The sequence below is a fragment of the Canis lupus genome, chromosome 1 (genome assembly GCF_048164855.1).
Source record: "Canis lupus baileyi chromosome 1, mCanLup2.hap1, whole genome shotgun sequence".
NCBI lineage: Eukaryota > Metazoa > Chordata > Mammalia > Carnivora > Canidae > Canis > Canis lupus.
Genome location: NC_132838.1, coordinates 90,234,233 through 90,251,792, shown reverse-complemented (window position 1 = coordinate 90,251,792; position 17,560 = coordinate 90,234,233). Strand labels below are relative to the sequence as shown.

General features: G+C 41.9%; 1 protein-coding gene across 4 annotated transcripts in view; it reads right to left on the bottom strand.

Moving 5' to 3' along the window:
* DOCK8 (dedicator of cytokinesis 8) overlaps window positions 1–17,560 on the bottom strand; it is a 230,588-nt gene that overhangs the window by 110,294 nt on the left and 102,734 nt on the right. For all 4 annotated transcript variants that reach the window (XM_072839291.1, XM_072839300.1, XM_072839310.1 and 1 more), the window contains 4 exons: window positions 16,531–16,690; window positions 14,425–14,561; window positions 10,356–10,449; window positions 9,496–9,658 (listed from right to left, as the gene is read on the bottom strand). In XM_072839291.1, the coding sequence (XP_072695392.1) occupies window positions 9,496–9,658; window positions 10,356–10,449; window positions 14,425–14,561; window positions 16,531–16,690 (554 nt within the window). The remainder of the gene's footprint in view (window positions 1–9,495; window positions 9,659–10,355; window positions 10,450–14,424; window positions 14,562–16,530; window positions 16,691–17,560) is intronic.

Genomic DNA, 17,560 nt, shown 5'->3' with positions numbered 1-17,560 from the left:
CTGATCCTGGAGACCCGGGATCGAGTCCCACGTCGGGCTTCCTGCATGGAGCCTGCTTCTCCCTCTGCCTGTGTCTCTGCCCCTCTCTTTCTCTCTCTGTGTTTCTCATGAATAAACAAATAAAATCTTTAAAAAAATAAAAAAATAAAATAATTCAAAGGAGCCAGGAAGTTGAATTCTTCGACCATTATCCTTATTAAACTACAATGTTTCTATTTCTACACTGCTGTGTGGATCTCAGTTTACCTTTTATTTTTCAAAAATCTTTATTTGGCAGAGAGCACGCACAAAAGCAGGGGGAGCAGCAGAAGGAGAGGGAGAGAGGGAGAGAGAGAGAGAGAGAGAGAGAGAGAGAATGCGCAGCAGCAGGCTCTCTGCTGAGCAGGGAGCCCTATGCGGGACTTGATCCCAGGACTCCAGGATCATGACCTGAGCCCAAGGCAGATGCTTAACCAACTGAGCCACCCAGGTGCCCCTCCCCACTGGGCAGTTTACCTTTTTAGGCTGTCAAACAAAGAACCTAAAGCAAATGAGGTAGAACTGACACATTTTTAGTTTTATGACCATTTTGGCATTTAGGCCTGCAGATAAAGGAAATCCATCTTTTAATTATAAAAGATACATGAATTCTGACTGATGATCATTTTTAGAAATTACCTTCTGACCCGGTAAAACTGAGTCCTTTCCTACTATTGAGCTATTGGTAGTTGAATTTACAGCAGCAAAATTTAAAATAGTAAAGTCTATTTTACTGTGTGCTGGGGGGGCTAGCCTGCCCTGCCCCAACCCCTACCCCACTCTGTCCCCTGGGAAGATCTAACATTTGGACCCAGGGCATTGTGACTTCTGTTGAGAAGGGTCAGGGGCACCGGGTCTGAGGCCTTGAAGCCACAGGACCTCTATCATGAGTGGGAGCTGTTAAAACATCTGTGCTTTAGGGACACCCAGTTGGCTCAGTGATTGAGTGTCTGCCTTCATCAGTCCAGGGCGTGATCCCAGGGTCCTGGGATCGAGTCCCACATTGGGCTCCCCGCAGGGAGCCTGCTTCTCCCTCTGCCTAAGCCTCTGCCTCTCTCTGTCTCTCTCATGAATAAATAAATAAAATCTTAAAAAACAACCCCCCCCCCACACACACACACACACACCTGCTTTAGAGATGGCCAAACCTGTCGCGGGAAGAGCAGGGGAATTTCTCACTCCGGATCATCTATAAAGCACATGAGGAGGTCAGAACTGAGCAGGAGAAAGCTAAAAAGGAAAGAAGCTGTTTTCCACTGCATGGCAAGGGAAGCAAAAGGAAACAATACCCCTAAAGGATAGCTCGTCAGAAGGCAAAGCACTTCAAATAACCAATTTGAAAATAATAATTTTTTAAAAACCGAAGTCTCAAAATCAAAGAAAGAGCGTGTTCTGATTTTTAGGAGGCTCCTTCTAACCCAGGCTCACTGTTCACCATCATAATCAAATGCAGGCCCAGAGCTGCTTTATTTTCAGCGCCGTTTCCCTGGTGCTTCTGCTTCATCAACCTTATGCTCCCTGCTCGTGTCCAAACAGGATGCTGCATGAACCTGCCTGCTGGGTGCTGGATAAAGGACCCAAGGGAAGAATGACACCACCATTCAGTGGACAGAGCGGGATCCTTCCTGATGACGGTCACCCTCATGCATGGTGGACGACTGTGGGACTGTGCAATCGGGGCCATCACCGCACACACGACCTCCTCCATGACATTTCCTCACCGCCCCTCATCCTTTCTTCAAACAATTTTTTGAGTACTGTTGCCATGCAACGTGGCATTAGTTTCAGATGCACAACATGGGGCTCCAAAATGTGCCAGGTTTCTAAGATCATGATTTCCTGAATGAAAGAACTTGACCGGTCAGAATATGTCTTTGCCCCCCCCCCCCCAAATGACAGTAGCAGTCTCTCGGGACATTGGAATACTTCTCAGTTTCTCTCCGTCCTGCGCTTCAAGGGCAAAAAGATAAAGTGTGTGTTTTCCTTTAATAAATCATGACTCTATCTGCTTTGTAATGGAAAAAAAGTAACTGGCTGTGTGGGCACCTAGAAAGTGAGCAAATTGTGCCCTCAAGTGGTCGAATGTTGAACTGGAAGGCTGGCTTGGCAAAAGCTGCGATTGATTGTTGCTAAGTCACCTTAGGTCGCTGGCTCCCCTCCAGATCTCTTTCATTCTGAAAAGGAGGAGGACAACTGAGTTTTGGAGCAAGGCATCAGAAGAGTGGGATTGTGTTCTGCGTTTATTACTGAGACCAACTTGCCACAGCGATGTCACATACGGGGACTTAAGTATTTGGATGATTCAGGCACCAGGGATTCACTTTGCTTTTGCCTGTCTTGCACTGTTGTTCTAAATAAAATGCTTGTTTATAATAATGTTTGTATTCCACAAGCAACTGCTTGCTAAGGCTAGTAAAACCAAGGCCTGGGTTTTAGGGCTGCCTGTAAGGCAGAGTTCTTTCAACATCTCTTTAAAGGGTGAATAGGAGAAATTTCGCCAATAAATATGCTTGCACAGGTGTGAAAAGTTATGTGAGATTTCTTTTTCAGTGTAACATCATTTGTTACAAAAGACTGGTAACACCTTAGAAGCTCATTGTCATGGGTTAAGTAAATCATGATACTTCTAAATGAGATTCAGTGCCGCTGTAAAAGAGGAGGCAATTTTTTGTATTCATATACAAGTGCTCTCCAAAATCCAATATTCAATGAGAAATCAAGATGCAGAACAGTGTGGAGATTTTGCTATACTTGCATTGTGAAAGGACAAATACCAGGGCTATATTGGCTTGTACAGACATCATTTATCTCTGGAAGGATACACTTTGATAAAAATGGTTGTTTCCAAGGGTCAGAATAGGATTGAACTGTGGAATTTACATGATTTTCATCTATTTTGTTCACTAGTTATTTCTCTAGTGTTTAGAAAAGGGCCTGGAACACTGGAGGCACTCAATATTTGTAGAATAAGTAAGCAAATAAGATCATATATATATTTATATATACATTTATATTTTATATATGCATATATTATATATAATATGTAAATATAAATGTGTATATACACACACACACACACACACACACACACAGATACCCACACACACACATATTTAAAAGCTTGTCCCCAAGGAAGGTATTGGATAACTAGAAGTCAGGAGAGGGAGAGAGAATTTTCACTTTGCATTTTTGTACTTTAATAATTTAGAGCCATCAGAATAGATTATGTGTTCCAAGATAAATCCAAACAACTCAAGACACAAAAAGAATGGGGAGTTATCATTTTGATAGTTATATAAGGAAGGTACTGTTTGATGGTGATTTACACCAAGGCCAATCACATCAGAAACCACCAGTTGTTCATTAGCAATGATGTTGGGAGTATTAACGGCATCTGAGCATATTGCGCTATAAAAAACACTGTCCTCATGTGGAGCAATTTCCTACCCCAGGACTTGGTCTTTGCCAAACTCATCTCACCTGATAATCCAACATAAGCTGGGATCAATTCCCAAGTCAGGTGGATAGAGTTGCTTGGCCCTCTGTAGCAGGGTCTCCAGGTGGGGCTGGATATTTGCACCTTTTTCTAATTCTCCACAGCCGACTCTGAGATACCCCCAGACCCCAGCACACAGCACTGAAAAGATCCAGTCTGGATATACAGCCAGCTAAGCTCAGATTAGGAGTCCATTTTCTTGGACCAAATAAAAGTCTCTCTCAAGGACACCTTCTACTCTCCAAGCCCGGGCTCCTTCCTAACCACCTCATCCAGAATTATCTCTGGTTCATTCCTTCTCTTATAAATCCTATTCACTAAATTTTAGCTTTCAGACACCCATTCAGGATTAGCTCGCACACTGGTCCTGTCCCATTCTCTTTACCTCTGTGGGATGCAGCTCTGACGGCAGTTTTCAACATCCTGCTCCCCCCGTGATATGGGAGGCACCTCCCTGTTAAAGCAGACATCAGGCGAGCTTTGGGGAATGCAGACTGCTGGTCTGAGAACATTCTGCTAAATAGGAGGAGGCCTGAAAACAGCTCATTATCCATCAAAGAAATCATGTTCTAACTGATATACTTGTTCTCAGCAAGCACAGTCCTCCACAGCAAGTCGGCTAATTGGATAAAAAGGCCTCAGAGCCTTTGGAGGGCTGGGATAAGAGATGAAAACGCACTTTCTGCGCCTTTCTCTGATATAATCACCAGCTAAAGGGACGGCAAGGAGGTTAACAAGCTCATTACAACCTCAGCGCCTGTGATCTCCACACACACCCCCGTGGAAGCCGCAGGACCAGGTGCCCTGAAAGGTCAGGCTGGGCCCCGGCGGCAGCCCCGCTGTTCCCCTCCTGCCCCCGCCGGAAGGCAGCAGCTGGTGTCCCCAACACCAGCTGCGGGTGGGGTGGGGGCCCTGGGAAATAAGCCAGGAGTGGCCTCAAACATGCCACTGGGCTGACAACTAGTGTGTTCTTAATCTGGCCATGGAGAAAGGAGCGCCAAAGTCAGATGCGGATAATCCTGTGGATCAACCTCATTTTCCCAGCTGTTCTGCTCTACTTTCAGAATCACTGTCCTGCTTGTGACTTTGCAAAGGGTCTGGGCTGGGTCTGTGTCAGAGAGTGCTTGTCTATCATCAGGCCTCTACCCCTTGGGGTTGCACATGGCAACACAAATGGCCAAAGCTCCTAGTTTGGGAGACGTTGGCATTCCTGGGAATAGCACTTCTTGCTCTAGAAGTTGGCCTCTTCCCTCAGAACGTGTGTCTCTTCCAAGTGACTGCCCCGCGATGGCTCATGCGGATATTTCTGGAGCCCAGTGTGGTACTCCTATAACTGATCTAGATTATTCCTTAAAGCACTCTGAATAGAGCATAGGCACCAAGGTGGATGCCGCAGAGAGTACAGTGTGAACGCTGCTCCTTTTGGTCCAAGGTGGTGACTCTGAGGGTACCTGAAGAGGTGGGAGGAATGAGGGGATTGAGGACAGGAAATCAATGTCAGATTTCATCATCTCACATCATCACAAGAAGAGTGGTCCACAGGCTGGTGAAGCCCAAGAGAAAGAAAGAGCCAGGGCAGCCCAGGTGGCTCAGTGGTTTAGCGCCACCTTCAGCCCAGGGTGTGATCCTGGCAACCCAGAATCGAGTCCCAGGTCGGGCTCCCAGCATAGATCCTACTACTTCCTCTGCCTGTCTCTGCCTCTCTCTGTCTCTCATGAATAAATAAATAAAATCTTTAAAAAAAAAAAAAAAGGAGCCAGAAGTTTGATTCAGCAGTCCTAGTGGCCTCAAAGGCATGACCTCAGTTTGTGTCAAGATTTCAAAAGCCCATGTGATACGTCACACATTCCTGACTCAAAATTCTCGCCTACCATGGAAAGGGGTTGCACACTACAAGCAGCCTGGAAGAAATGGCTGAGGCACACTCTGAAAAGCCATTCTGCACTGGACAAAATTAAGGAAGAATTCACCACAAAAGAAAGAACTGGAAGTAATACTCTCTGCCGCAGACCTACTAGATATGGATTTAAGTGCCATGTCAGAAATACAATTCAGAAGTACGATTATTAAATGACTGTGGCTCTGGATAGAAGCCCAAAGGGCTCTAGAGGAAGTCAATGTCAGCCTACCCTAACCCCATTTTATTTGAGACTCTGTGACAGATGCTCCTTTAGAGACATAAAAATAAGTTCTACTGGGTTCTACCCACACGGTGGTAAACTGAAGCCTCACCCATATCAGAATCCTTTAATGTGTGGCTCTGGCCACCACTCCCATTCAAGTCCAGAAAACATCTGCTGTTAGACCCAGGTAAGGGCCCCTTCCACCAAGGGAGATTTGCAGCCCAGGTGAAAATGACATAAATTTGAAATTCAAATCCTGCAAGCGTCCTGCAAGTGGTCCTTGCTGGACCACTAGATGTATCCCTTCACAAGTCCCAGGTAGATCAAATTTCTACAAGTCAGGCCATAGTTTGAATTCATGAGATGGACCCTCTATAAAACAAGGAATTATGCCTGAATTTACCAGCTCTGTAAATTTTAATTTTCATTTCCTTGATTTTGGAAATGGGATGCGGCTGTGACCAGGATCAGAGACCACAGCCACGTGAACAGGGAAGGTCACCTGTGTGCCAAACCCATAGCATGATGCCCAGAATTCAACTAAGTCAAGGGAAAACTTTTCTAAAAGAAAAAGGAACCACTGTCCCTGCTGAAATGATAAGAATTTGTGGGACAAGAGAGGACTTCAGGGCAGACCCACCATTCATACCATAATGGAAAGAGGTTTAGAGATCTTTGCTTGGAAAGAGACTTTGATGGGAGGGGAAGGGGATAGAAAAGCCACAATGTTACAGGTCTCTTGAAGCACAAGGAGATGAGAAGGCACAAAGGGGATGGGAATTTGGACAGAGATGAGCAGACTAGGTCAGCAAAGGCCAACAGTCAGCTCACCCATCTAACCCGCGGTTCAGATCTGACTCAAGTCTGCCATTTCTGTTTTGTGAAATGGGACTGGAGGGACAAGATTCATCCAGGGCTGGGTTGCTGTGAAGACCAACCTAATCAGAACCACTCAAAAGCATGTGAGGACTGCTCCAGAAATACTAAACATTTAATAAGAACATAAGAGATTTAGACCAGAAGCCCTACAAATTCCTTGATGCTTTCCCATAGTGAGGTTCAAAGCCAATTTCATGGTTAGGCTCCTTCCTCACACAAGCTATAAAGTATGGTGGCCTAGGAGCCAAGAGAAGGCACTGAAGGGGGACTAGAGACCTGGTTCCTAATGGGCTGGACTTGGCATGGCTAGAGTGTCCAGCAGAACTAAAGAACAATCACTGTGCACCTGTGGGTCCTGTTCACACGATGCCAAGTCAGGTTCAGAGGAGTCTGTCCAGACTTGTCCTTGTTAGAACTCCTACATCTCCCAATTATCTGGTGCACTAATGCATTCTGAGTCCTGCTGTGATGTAATTAAGGGCTAATGTTTGCAGCCAGGAGTAGAAAGAGTTGTAAATGCCTCCCCTGGGTAATTAAATGCTGAGGAGAAGTTGAACGACTACAGAATTCATTTGATGCAAGTTTATTCCAATGCCACAAGCATTTCTTTTTCCAATTATAGGATCGGGTGTCTAAAAAGATACAAACAGAGCATCCCCAAGCAAACATTTTCGTGCCTTCATCTCCCTCTTGGGAATGGGGAGCTGAAACCACTACCCCAGAAATTCTTACTTATCTAGGAAGGGGGAGTGGAGCTGAGTTTATATTTAAGGAATGAGAAAAGATAATCAAGAGAGGCTTCAGAATGGGGAGATAACAGTACTGATAGAAAGGTCTGTTTCTAAGTTGAGTGGATGCTTGTTTGTATTTGTCCCTGTAATGTCTGACTTCAACGAGCTATCCACTTACCCTCCCTGGGTCTCAATTTTGTGCATCTGGAGATGTGCCGGTAGGAACTGGGTGAGTTCAGAAATTCATTGCATTTCAGTCCCACATTTGCACACATCCTACTGGGAAGTCTGAGTGAGGATCTGGGGGGTAATGAGCTAACTTATACTGCTGGAAGGATTGCAAGTTGGTGCAATTTGGGGGGGAAGGGCAGTACGAAATAAAACTGAAAATGTGTATCACTTGTCACCCCTCAACTTTTAGGCACGTTGCTTAAGGAGACTCTCCCACATGTGCACAAAGAGGCAAAGACAAAGATTCTCACTGCAGTGTCTGTAAGTTCCCTGAACTGGAAAAAGACATAAATGTCTATCAAAAGAAAAATAAGAAACAGATAAACAAAATATGGCCTCCTCACACAATGGAATACTATACAGCAATTAAAAAGTGACTGCTGTTGGGGGATCCCTGGGTGGCTCAGCGGTTTGGTGCCTGCCTTTGGCCCAGGGCTCAATCCTGGAGTCCCAGGATCAAGTCCTGCATCGGGCTCCCGGCCTACTTCTCCCTCTGCCTGTGTCTCTGCCTCTCTCTCTCTCTCTCTCTCTCTCTCTGCCTATCATGAATGAATGAATGAATGAATAAATAAATATTTTTTTAAAAAAGTGACTGCTATCTGAACCTATATTAGTATTTCCAAAACACAAGCTGTTAAGGACTTCCCCTTGGTTAAATTTGTGAAAATCTGGGTAATTATGTAGGATAATGATTATAACGGAATACAACCCATCAAAACAATAAAATCCACGAATCCACAATAATAACCAAAAAAGAAAAATTATACTGTTTTATGAAAAGTGCAGTGTAACTAGAGTGTAGAGCTATTTGTGTACATTTTAAATGAATATAAAAATAATACCATTCTGTGTTAATGTGTGTATGTGAAACCAGAGAAAATAGAAGAAAAGAACCATACAAGTTCATAATAACAGCAGTGTTTGGGAAGCAAGGTGGAAATCTGTCTGTGATTGCAGGTCGGGGATAAAGGAGACTTTAAGGTAACCAGTAAGAATGTATGTGTGCACATATCTAAAATACAAGAAACAACAAATGTCATTTCTGGATGGTGGAGAAAAGGTACTTGTTATAACATTCTTCTGCAATTTAAAAAATCTTCTCTAGGGGCACCTGGGTGACTCAGTTGGTTAAAGATCTGCCTTCAGCTCAGGTCATGATCCTGGGGTCCAGGGATGGAGTCCTGCATTGGGTTCCCTGCTCAGCAGGGAGTCTGGTTCTCCCCTTCCCCCTCTACCCTTCTCATGCTCTTGCTCTCTCTCTAATAAAGAAATTAAAATTTTTAAATAAATAAAAGTAAAAAATCTTCTCAAAATAAAAACTAAAATATGCAAGCAGCAATGCCTTTGTGTGGACAAGCTCCTTCAGAGCCCCCTGCAACGGCCTCCAAGAAACCAAGGCAACCTAACCTCTTAGGACTTTACTGTCTAGCTCTAAGCTGCCCAATATGGTCGTCACCAGCCATTTGCAGCTATTTGATTTTAAAGTAAAATCAATAAAAGTTAAATAAAATCACAGTTTCCATTCTTCCATTGCTCTAACCACAATTTAAATGCTGAACAGCTGCATTTGGTTAGTGGCTCCTGTACTGGGCAACAAGCATAATAAAGATTTCTACCACTGCTATAAATGTTATTGGACAGAGCTAGTCTTGGGCTAAAAATCTTTCTTTTAGATGATAAGAACATTTTAAATCATGTTATTCTTTCCCTAATACTCCCTTCTGCACATAGGAAAACCAAGGTAATGACTAGGAAGATTATTTCATTTCTGGAAGGAATATGTCCACTATAATCTCAAATACCAGCTATGACTACAGTAACATGCTCAAGTTAAATAAAATTAGATAAACCATTTTTAGAAACTGATCTAACAATTACCCATAATTGTTACATAAACATCCTATTTCATTTCCCCCAAAACTTAGGACATAATATTGGTTGAAGGATAATGAGAGCGTTCTCCAAACAAAATTCTAAGTGTGAGTTCCATGGTTTCTTGTGAGCCTTAGTTTCTCACCTATACACAGTATGAGGGACATAGACCTCCCGGACTGGAAATTCCAAAATCTCTTTGTGTGGACGTGTCCGGTTTTCAGGAAAAGGTTTCACTGGCAGCATTTCGGGAGTCAGACAGCAATTGATGACCTCTGGAGCTGGAGAAATTTCCAGTCTGAGCAAGCCTAAAGAGCGAAAACACGACTATTTCAGTAAAGATGCTATCACGTTACATGGGAATCAAGAAAGACTGTTGTACTATATTTCTTTTATGATAGAATAATTAGTGGGAATGTAAGAGTTTTGGAATTCCCAGCTAGTTTCCTATAGTTGGAGAAAAATTATGTTATGAGAACTTTTGGGATTTAATTTCTAGAAGTTAAAAAGCAAGGAGTTGTACAATGAATAGAAATGGATCTTTAAACTTCCTTCTGAAAATACCACACAATAATAGCATATGGTTAAGTAACTATTAGTCATTTTCAAACTGGGTTCCCTGGTACTCCAGGTACTGCAGAAGTGCCTCAAGACCTATAGCTGATAGTAAGGAAGATGCCCTCAACTTCTACCAAAGTATCTCACTTTCATTTTTCTTTTTATACGGGGTTCCATATAATAATTTTATTTGATAAAAGAGGCTCCTCTGTTCAAACAATTATCTGATTATCTGAGAAACCGGTTCTAAAGCATGATGTTCCTTTGATAGAAATATTAATAGATTTTCCAAAAAAGGTAGACCAATTCAGACTCTTAACTCCTAACGCAAAACCCCACATTTCACTTAGCAAACATTATTTTATAAACTGTAGCATTAGACAAATAATGTGTCTACTCATAAACGGCTTTGGCACAGCTAGAGAGGAAAAGACAAGCCATCCACACCTGGAATTGACTTGACTCTTCTCTGTAAGGATGAAGATCTTTTGTAGTCAGCCAAAAACTTGAATAAGTCTTCATCACTAAGGCGATCCCCCTCCTACAAAAAAGCAAAGTCGAGGTTATCACAGATGCATCACTGGCTCCTGGGGTAGGGCCAATAACTTCCAGGAAGATTTTGATCTTTAAGTTTTATTCTAACACACTTTTCATAGAAATTAGGATTATGGCCAATGCTGAAATAATTTAGTTCAACCTCTTGTCAAATATTCCTTCCTAGACACATATATCAATGGAATAGAACAGAAAACCCAGAAATAAACCCACAATTATAGGGCTAATCTTCAACAAAGGAAGAAAGAATATCCAATGGGAAAAAGTCTCTTCAACAAATAGGTGTTGGGAAAACTGGACAGGTACATGCAAAAGAATGAAAATGGATCACTTCCTTACACCATACATAAAAATAAACTCAATGGACAAAGATCTAAATGTGAGAGTTGAAACCATAAAAATTTTTGAAGAAAGCACAGGCAGTAAATTTCACTGACATTGACTGGCCATAGCAAAATCTTTCTAGATATGCCTACTGAGGTAAAAGAAACAACAGCAAACTATTGGGACTACATCAAAATGAAAAGCCTCTGCACAGTGAAGGAAACACTCAACAAAACTAAAAGACAATCTATACAGAATGGGAGATCTTTGCAAGTGACATATTTGATAAAGGGTTAGTATCCAAAATACATAAAGAATTTATAAAATTTGACACTCAAAAAACGAATAGTCTAATTAAAAAATGGGCAGAAGACATGAATAGCCATTTTTCCAAAGAAGACATCCATTTGACCAATGGACACAAGCAAAGATGTTCAATATCACTCATCATCAGGGAAATGCAAATCAAAGCCACAATGAGATATCACTTTACACTGGTCAGAATGGCTAAAAGCAAAAACACAAGAAACAACAAGTGTTGACAAGGATGTGGGGAAAAAAGAACCTTCATGCATTGTTGGTGGGAATGCAAACTGGTGCAGCCACTGTGTACGGAGTTTCCTCAAAAAGTTAAAAAATAGAACTACCCTATGACCCAGTAATCAAACTACTGAGTGCTTACCCCCAAATTACAAAAGCAGTAATTTAAAGAGATCCATGCACTCCTACATTTATAACAGCATTATTCACAACACCCAAATTATGGAAGTAGTTCAAATGTCTCCCAATGAATGGATAAAGAAGATGTGGTATCTATACTATGGAATACTACTCAGCCACCAGAAAGAATGAAATCTTACTTTTTGCAATGACATGGATGGAACTAGTGGATATAATGCCAGGCAAAATAAGTCAGTTAGAGAAAGACAAACACCGTATGATTTTAGTCACATGTGGAATTTAAGACACAAGACAAATGAACAAAGAGGGAGAAAAAGAGGCAAAACAAGCAACAGATTTTTTTTAAAGATTTTATTTATTTATCCATGAGAGACAGAGACAGAGAGAGAGAGAGAGAGGCAGAGACACAGGCAGAGGGAGAAGCAGGCTCCATGCAGGGAACCTGACATGGGACTCGACCCAGGTTTCCAAGATCACACCCTGTGCGGAAGGCTGGGCTAAACCGCTGAGCCACCCGGGCTGCCCAAGAAACAGATTCTTCACTTTAGAGAACACACTATGGCTACCAGAGGAGTGGTAGGTAGGGGATGGGTGAAATGGGTGATAGGGATTAAGTAGTACACTTGTAAGGAAAGTCATTAATTAATTAACTAATTAAAATAAAGACTGCTCCATGGATGATTAAAAAGAAAATGCATCCATTCTTTTCAGGGTAGAGATTTCAGTGTATCAACTTGACATGCCTCATCAATTATGTTATTTAGTTCTTCTATATCATGACTTTGCATTCCCTATGCTTATTTCTTTGTTGGAAAAATGGGATAATAATGGAGCCTCCCTCAAAGGATTGCTTAAAAGAACACACGAGTTTACTTAATACTGAAGGCATTCAGAAGAGTGCTTCTGGGTCTAAGTGTTCGATAAAATGCTGCCATTCTATGGGTTGATTTGTCCATTTGGTCTGTCACAGGCTAAGCCAGACAATTAAAAATTTGCTTCTAGGGACATTGCATAAACAAGAAACAAAAGACTGACCATAAATCTGCAATTAGATCAGATTACTGAATTAGAGTATAATAAAATAAAGATGACTTTTGTAAGAAAAATAATTCCTTCTCTGCCACTCTCAACTTACTGTCCTCCAGCCTCTCAACAATCCTTCTAGTACATGCTATGGAAGGCTGTTTGACCATTGACTATCTAGGCCAAAAGATTTTCCTCCTGTAACTTAAATCCCCTAATGCTTGTTTTATGCTCTGGAACAATACAGAATAAGGTTACTTCATTCTTCAAAGATTTAAAGACAGAGAAAGCATCTTTCCATCTTTTTTCTAACCTTATTTTCTTCACATTTGTCTTTTTTTTTTTTAAATCTGATGGTAAAATATATATATTTCACAATGGGATCTCATCAGTTTTTTTTTTTTTTAAGATTTTATTTATTTATTCATGAGAGACACAGAGAGAGAGAGAGGCACAGACACAGGCAGAGGGAGAAGCAGGCTCCATGCAGTGAGCCTGATGTGGGACTCAATCCCGGGTCTCCAGGATCACACCCTGGGCTGAAGGCAGCCCTAAACAGCTGAGCCATCTGAGCGGCTCTCTTCACATTTGTCTTGATTAAGAAGGCTAAACAGAAATACTACTCTCCAAGTGCCTACAAGGGACAGGTACTCTGCCCAGGATTCAAAGGCAAGAGCTCTAATCCAATAGCCCAGGAAGGAAGGTAGGTAGGTGCGTAGGTAGGTTTTATTCCCAAGTACAGATGAGAAGTCAGTTAAGTACTTTGACCCCGCCCCAAGGTAATATAATAGGAAGGGTTATATTCCAAATAGAAACCCTTTTAGTCTCATGCTACTTCTATTATGTGGCATGGCACACCTCCAACCCCCAGCATTCACTTTTGCATTTGGGATTGTTAACACAAGCCCTTGAAGTGCTTCAGGAAGACTGCTTGAGCTATGGAGAATCTTCCAAGGCAGAGTCAAACCAAGTCTAAGTCAAATTTGTTTGTTTGTAGTAAAATATACATAATACGAACAGTACCATCTTAACTTTTTCTGAGTGTACAACATTTACAGTTGTTAAATGTACAGTCAGAACTCTTTCATCATCCCAGACTAAAACTCTTTATCTATTAAACAGCAACTCCTCATTCTGCTCTTGCCCCAGCCTCTGGCAACCAACCATCAGCCTACTTTTCGTCTCTATGAAGTCGATTACTCTAAGAAGTTCTCTGATTTTTAAATAACCTCAATGTCTATTGAACTAAGAGCATAATTTGCAATGGTCACCCTCTATGAGCAAGTAAATATGGCAGAAATGTGGAAAGCCTACAGAAAGAATAGGAGTGAGAAGGACAATAGCTGGGCCAGGAAACCCCGAGACCAGAGAGAAAGAGATATTTCGGCCAGATGGTTTTAATAGCCCAATCAATGAACTGACAATGAGAGCTCAAATAGGAGAGTCTGCATTAGTGGGAATGGATCCTTTTGTCAAGAAATGAGCCAACACTCATTTAGCACCTGTATACCCCAGTCACTATGAGAAGAGCTTTACACACCTCATGCCATCTAACACTCCCAAATGCCCTAACAAAGCAAGCACCATTGTTACTGTTTTGCAGGTAATGAAATTGAGGATTGGTGAGGTTAACTAACTTGCACCCTTCTTTTTTTTTTTTTTTAAGATTTATTTATTTATTCATGATAGACATAGAGAGAGCGAGGCAGAGACACAGGAGGAGGGAGAAGCAGGCTCCATGCCAGGAGCCCAACGTGGGACTCGATCCCAGGACTCCAGGATCAGGCCCTGGGCCAAAGGCAGGCGCTAAACTGCTGAGCCACCCGGGCATCCCCACTTGCTCCCTTCATCACTATATACACTTCCCCTTTGGGCTCCAACACTCATGCCATTCAGGGGAGAAATTCAGACATGCTGGAATGGGAAGACATACCTGCTTGAAAAAGTTGTTCACGGCAATGGTCGTGGGCTTGAAGTTGGACCCGACCCCATTGTCTTCCAAGGACAGGGCTCTTTCAGAAAGTCTTCTAGACTGGGACAAAGTTCTCCGCTCACCCACAGAGCTTTTCCCTGTAAGGAAGACAATCATCATTCGAAAGCATGTCTTTCTGTTTGAATACACAGCAGTCATGCACTTTATCATATAAAAGACAGGTTTTAAAAAATGTATCGTTTGAAGCGTAGTTGACACACAATGTTCTCCTCGTTTCAGGGTACATAAAAGAGAAGTTTAACATCACGAAATGAGAACACTGAACATGCCCATCCTTGTTTTGAATGAAAATTTCCCTCCACTGGCCTGACCTTTCCCAGTCCTCCTGTTGGAGCCCCTAGTCCTCCTCTGACCATGAAGAGCCACAATCTCCCTCCTACATGGAGATTGGGGAAGGCCACCCAGCAGGATCCTGCATTGCAGCCAGACCTGGGTCTGCAGATAAGTTTTATTTAACCAAAAGCATTTGCTTTTGTTTCTTTTACATTGCATTCTACTGGGAGAGCCATGCATTCAAATGCCCCTGAAAGCATTTGGGACTGTGACCCAAACATGCTGGGGGGGGTTGTTAGCCTGGGTACATTCTGAATCTGAGCATTTTTGTGCTCTCTCTGTATGCAGCAGGGGGCAGAACTGGGTTCCCTGGTTGACCTTGTCCCATAGGGATTAGAACCCTGAGTCACACTCACACCTGGGCTGGGTCCCCAATTCTCTGCTTAGTTATTTGTTATCCCCTTCTGGAATTGAGGAGGGGAACTTCAGGCTTTTGTACTGCAAAAATCAGATTCCATGCTGAACGGTCAAATTGTTTAGAATGCTAATGTTGCCAAGCTCACTCTTTGAATAACCTCTTATCCTTAATTCTTGCCATGACGCTGAACTGGAACTTCTTTTGGCTACTACTGCCCGCCTAAACTTGCCATACTGCGGCAGTATAATGCACTGCATTTTCTGGTTGCTTCTTAAGAAGCAGCTTCGATAGTCAGGTTAACTTATCCTTGACCTGGAGATTACTCTATACCTGAATTATCTAGTTTATGGTGCACTCTGAAATCTGTGCATAATTCTTTTCAAATAAAGCTACCCGTGTCTACATAGAAGTTAGCATTAGAAAAAAAAAAAAGTCACACATTGCAGGTGAAGGTCAGGATGCACTAAAATACGATTTGTTATTGGTAAATCGGAAATAACCCAGCAGTTCTGACCAGTAATTACACAACAATAATTCCAAAAAAGCAGCAGCAATGACAAAATTCCCTTCCCTCCAGGCCCCCATGAAAAATGGCATTTCAGAAAAGGCAGGGCCTAGGAATGCAGGAGAAACATGAACAGCCTCACATATTTGCTGGATACAAAGACACTGAGGACACGAGATACTCAAGTGGGATGGGTCAACTTGAGAACTCTGAACCCTCTTGAACATTTCCATACCCCAACGGTTCAGGAAATTAATGACTCAGATGCAGAGTGTGGTGATGAAAAGGAGAAATAGACTAAATAAATTGGAACAGTAACCAACTATTCTTCTGGCATCCACTTTTGCATTGCACTTAGCAAAAATAATAATAATAATAATAATAATAATAATAATAATTTTCTACTAATTTTGCTGAAAAACCTGAGTTTTGCCCTTTGAAGCTTTCCTGAGACAGTGGCTTTTCTTATGTTTAGGAGCCAAGCATGGTGTCACTGTTTAACCCACTATAGATACTTATACTTTGTTATTTCAAAGATTTTACTTTGGAAAAGAGGTAGCTATTGAAAATTAACTTTTTAAAGTGTCAAAGTATTGAGAAAATTCTTACTGTAAACCAAAGGTTTTACTGTAAGAGGCGATTTAAGCTCCACAAATATTCACAGTAATTGTTTTGGGGATCACTGTCCAATCAAACATTTGTAAGTCAGTCATAATAGTGTTTCATATTTCTCTCCTTCCTTCCCACTCTCCACACCTTACTGTACCCTGAGCCCCCATTAACAAGCAGCTGACCTCAGAGTCAGTACACTGGGGACCCCTCCCCTTCCCACTGCAGTTGAAAATCTTACCAACCATGGATTCCACATCGGTTACCTCCCTGTCCAGGGTGGAGAAATTGAAAAAACTTGATAAGTTTATGGGAGCCCAGGCAAAAGGCATTCGGTATTTCCCCAAACGCTGGCAGAAGGATTCAGCTTGAAGTTTTAGTTTTTCGATCTTTTCTTTACTCTAGAGGAAAGTAGAAAGAGACAAGCAGAAACAAACAATATGGTGCCAGCACCAAGGCAACAGTTTCTGCCATCAATATGACAGCCATCTCCAAAATCCCTTTCCTATTAATTCAAAAGAGTGAATGGGCAGGAAAATGATACAATGCAGGCTAGAAGTCTAGCTGATAAGAGAATATAGATCAGAAATGTTTTCTTTAAACTTAAAGAAAGTCAACATTCAATTATTAAATATACCTTCACCGCCCCACCCCCAAAATGTCCAACACTTGTTATACCAGCTAACCGACGAGTGCTTTTAGGGGCTAGTTACAAGACTTGGATTTGCACAACAAAATTTTGGAATGAAAATTTTTATATATTATCTACCAAGCTTTCAAGAGAGCCTGTTTTTCAAAAGTTGCCTTGGGAAACTTCAGAAAAATCTATAAAGGTTGCTAACTACTTCCTTCTTAGGTTGACAACACTTCCAGGGTATTCTTTCTAAGTTCCAAAGAGAAGGTAGGTTTTTAAAAAATAAGTGTTGTGAGTCCAGTAAATCTTATTTGAAATTTATGAGTCTGGAGCAGGATGCTGATTAGCCAAGTCTTCTTCCAGAAAGGCCATGTTTTAAAAGTCACATTGGAAACCTTTGTAAATAGGTGCTGAGAAAATATGCCCTTATCACAGCCTTAGGACCCATATTGTCCTAATGAATTTATGATGTATGGAAGTCTCAGCCAATTCCCAAATCTCCACACCAGAAAGGATATTTGGAAATTGGCTAGTATTGCTGAGGAAGCACAGCAGAGCTCTGGCAGTATTTAATTTCATGAGGTTTGTGTGGCCATCCCAACCTGGGTCAAAGCCTTAGTACCACGACAACAGAATG